The sequence below is a fragment of the Echinops telfairi genome, unplaced genomic scaffold (assembly GCF_000313985.2).
Source record: "Echinops telfairi isolate 266 unplaced genomic scaffold, ASM31398v2 ScPeMD7_2010;HRSCAF=2546, whole genome shotgun sequence".
NCBI lineage: Eukaryota > Metazoa > Chordata > Mammalia > Afrosoricida > Tenrecidae > Echinops > Echinops telfairi.
This window is the reverse complement of record NW_022105908.1, coordinates 2,773,440-2,775,927: the sequence shown is the minus strand read 5'-3', so window position 1 is coordinate 2,775,927 and position 2,488 is coordinate 2,773,440. Positions and strand designations below refer to the sequence as shown.

The following is a 2,488-nucleotide window of genomic DNA, read 5'->3' as shown; positions in this document are numbered from 1 at the left end:
TATGTCATGTTGCCCTGTCTTTCCCTTGAAACGGGAAAACAAACCCAGCATTGTTTCTCTGAGCCGGGGCGCTCCAGAGAACAGATTTCCTCCGTTGACTCTGTGATGTGGTTCTATTGCCAATGTATAAGGACTCGAATGATCGCTCCAGAAAATGTCAAGGATGTCAGAAGAAGAAGCAGGTCACTCCTGTGCATGTCCCAGTGTTTCTACCAAGAATGAGCTTAGTTGGCAGTCAGAGGGGCTGAGGGGATGGAGAGGCTGCAGGAGATTTCTAATCTCTTGAAACATCAGTGGTTAGTGTCCTCCCTTGTTCTTACGTTTACCTCAACCTGAACAGACTACTCCTTTCACCTGGGCACCTTTTCTGACTAAGACCTCCTGTCTAGGGCCACCAAACAGGGAGGCCCCCTAGAGACCATTTTATCCCCCACCCCACCCCATTGTGTAGATGAGCACCCAAGCTCAGTGAAGAGATGTGCTTAAAGCCGACTGTCTATCCTGCTCCGAATGAGCTGGTGTTATCCTTGGGCCGGGTGATTCTGTGCAAGTGAAAACTGTTATCTTTGGAGAAGACACTAGATCCGATGCAGAAAGGGGGTCGTTACTGGATGATCCTTAGAGAGCTAATGGCAAGGACGATTGACACTGTTGCATTCATAGTGTGAGGTTGGCTGAGCCCAGAGTTGGCCAAGCTTGAGTCGGCAATCTGCTTCTCTGCCCACCCAGCTTACCTCTTCTTCTCTCCACGCTGCTGCCTTTGTGTTGTCTCTGCCCCCAATGCTTGGAATGAACCCATTGTCAGCGAGGATGAAAGGAAGCCGAGCACCAGAATGGCCACTGTGAGGACGTGGCGGGGGAGAGAGCAGCCACGCCACTGATCGCTCGGAGGCTGCTTCCACATAGCGGCTCCAGCTGTGGAGCTGTGGGGAAGGAAGCAACTTGTACCTCACTGCCCCACAGAAGCTTCCCGATCGCTAGATGTGGCCTGCGTGTGACAATCCATGGGGACCCTCCGGCACAGGGGTGCTTGTCATATTTACTCATTCGGTACAGTTAGAGGGGAACACTGTAATGAGTCAACTCTGATTAAAAATAAGATGAAGCGGTGCTTAAGATATGCCCTCCTATGATGTCTGGCTCCTGAATTAGCCACGTTCTGTTCTTTAACGTTTTACCTTCGTTGCTTATTTTACTTCCCACAGGACCAGCTCTCCGCTGACATGTACAGTTTTGTGGCCAAAGAACTTGACTATGCAAACTACTTTCAAAAGGTAAGCGTCAACAGGGGTGGCACTGCCCAGCATTCAGCTGTAGACAGGAAGGGAAAGTGGGGGCGGTCCCAGGGGCCCAGGGGCCTTTCTTGGTTGAACACATTCCCCCAAAAGGATGGAGGACGTTGACCTTTCTACCTGTGCATTTCTCCCAAAACCTAAGAAGAAAACCCGTACCATGCCACTGATGGATGGATGGATGCCACTGGGTCTCAACTGAAGTCAGTTTTGCCTCTTCCTCCCAGAAATATCCGGCAGAATTTGGAGATGTTCTTGAGTGTTTTAACCAAAGACATGCTGCTGGCATCTAGGGGGCCGAGCCCAACAAGGCTGCTGGTCGTTTTGCAATGCACATGACAGCCCCCGCAGGAATTACCTGGCCCTGAGTAAGAGTGGGGCAGAAGTGGAGACATGCTAGTGTATGATAATAAGGAGCTGGGGAAGAAGAATAGGAAGACCATCTCCTGGCTTACTTGTATCTGTCTTCTTGCCGAAGATGTGACAAGTAGGTACAGGTGCCCGGTGTGGTCTAGTTGCTGCTTCTCATCAGTGAAAGCAGACGTAGAGCAGAGAAGGCAGAGGCTGCGGCCTACACGCTTCCAACTCTGGTCTGAAAATTGAGGACACGGGGCTTTACTGAAGGGAATGCATGACAGGTCAAAAGAAACTTTTCAGAGACAAATGATTAACTGAGAAAAAGAAAAAGTAGAAAATGAGACTAGATCTAAAACCCTTCTTTAGGGAGATGACGGACAGAGTAAGACATGACAAAATAATAATTTGTAAATGATCAAGGGTTCATGAGGGAGGGGAAAAAATGAAGAGCTGATACTAAGGGTTCAAGTAGAAAGAAAATATCTTGAGAACGATGCCAACAAAATGTACCAATGTGCTTGAATCAATGAATGAATCGATGGATGGATGGATGGTGATAAGAGTTGTACGAGCACCCATTAAAAAATAAATAAAACCTCTCTTTAAAGAATGGTGCCAACATATGTACAAATATGCTTGATACAACGATGTATGCATTGTTATAAGAGCTGTAAAAGCCCCCAATAAAAGAGCTTTTAATAAAAATAAATAAAAGATAAAACCCTTCTTTAGGGTCAGAGAAGTAACAGAATAAAGGAGAGATGAAAAGAAAATAAAGCCCGTTGCTGTGGAGTTGATGCTAACGCACACTGATTCTGTAGGACAGAGGAGAGCTGCCC

General features: G+C 47.4%; 1 protein-coding gene across 1 annotated transcript in view; it reads left to right on the top strand.

Moving 5' to 3' along the window:
* ARHGAP44 (Rho GTPase activating protein 44) overlaps positions 1–2,488 on the top strand; it is a 111,450-nt gene that overhangs the window by 62,288 nt on the left and 46,674 nt on the right. Inside the window, exon 7 of the mRNA XM_013008221.3 lies at positions 1,206–1,274. Within this exon, the coding sequence (XP_012863675.2) occupies positions 1,206–1,274 (69 nt within the window). The remainder of the gene's footprint in view (positions 1–1,205; positions 1,275–2,488) is intronic.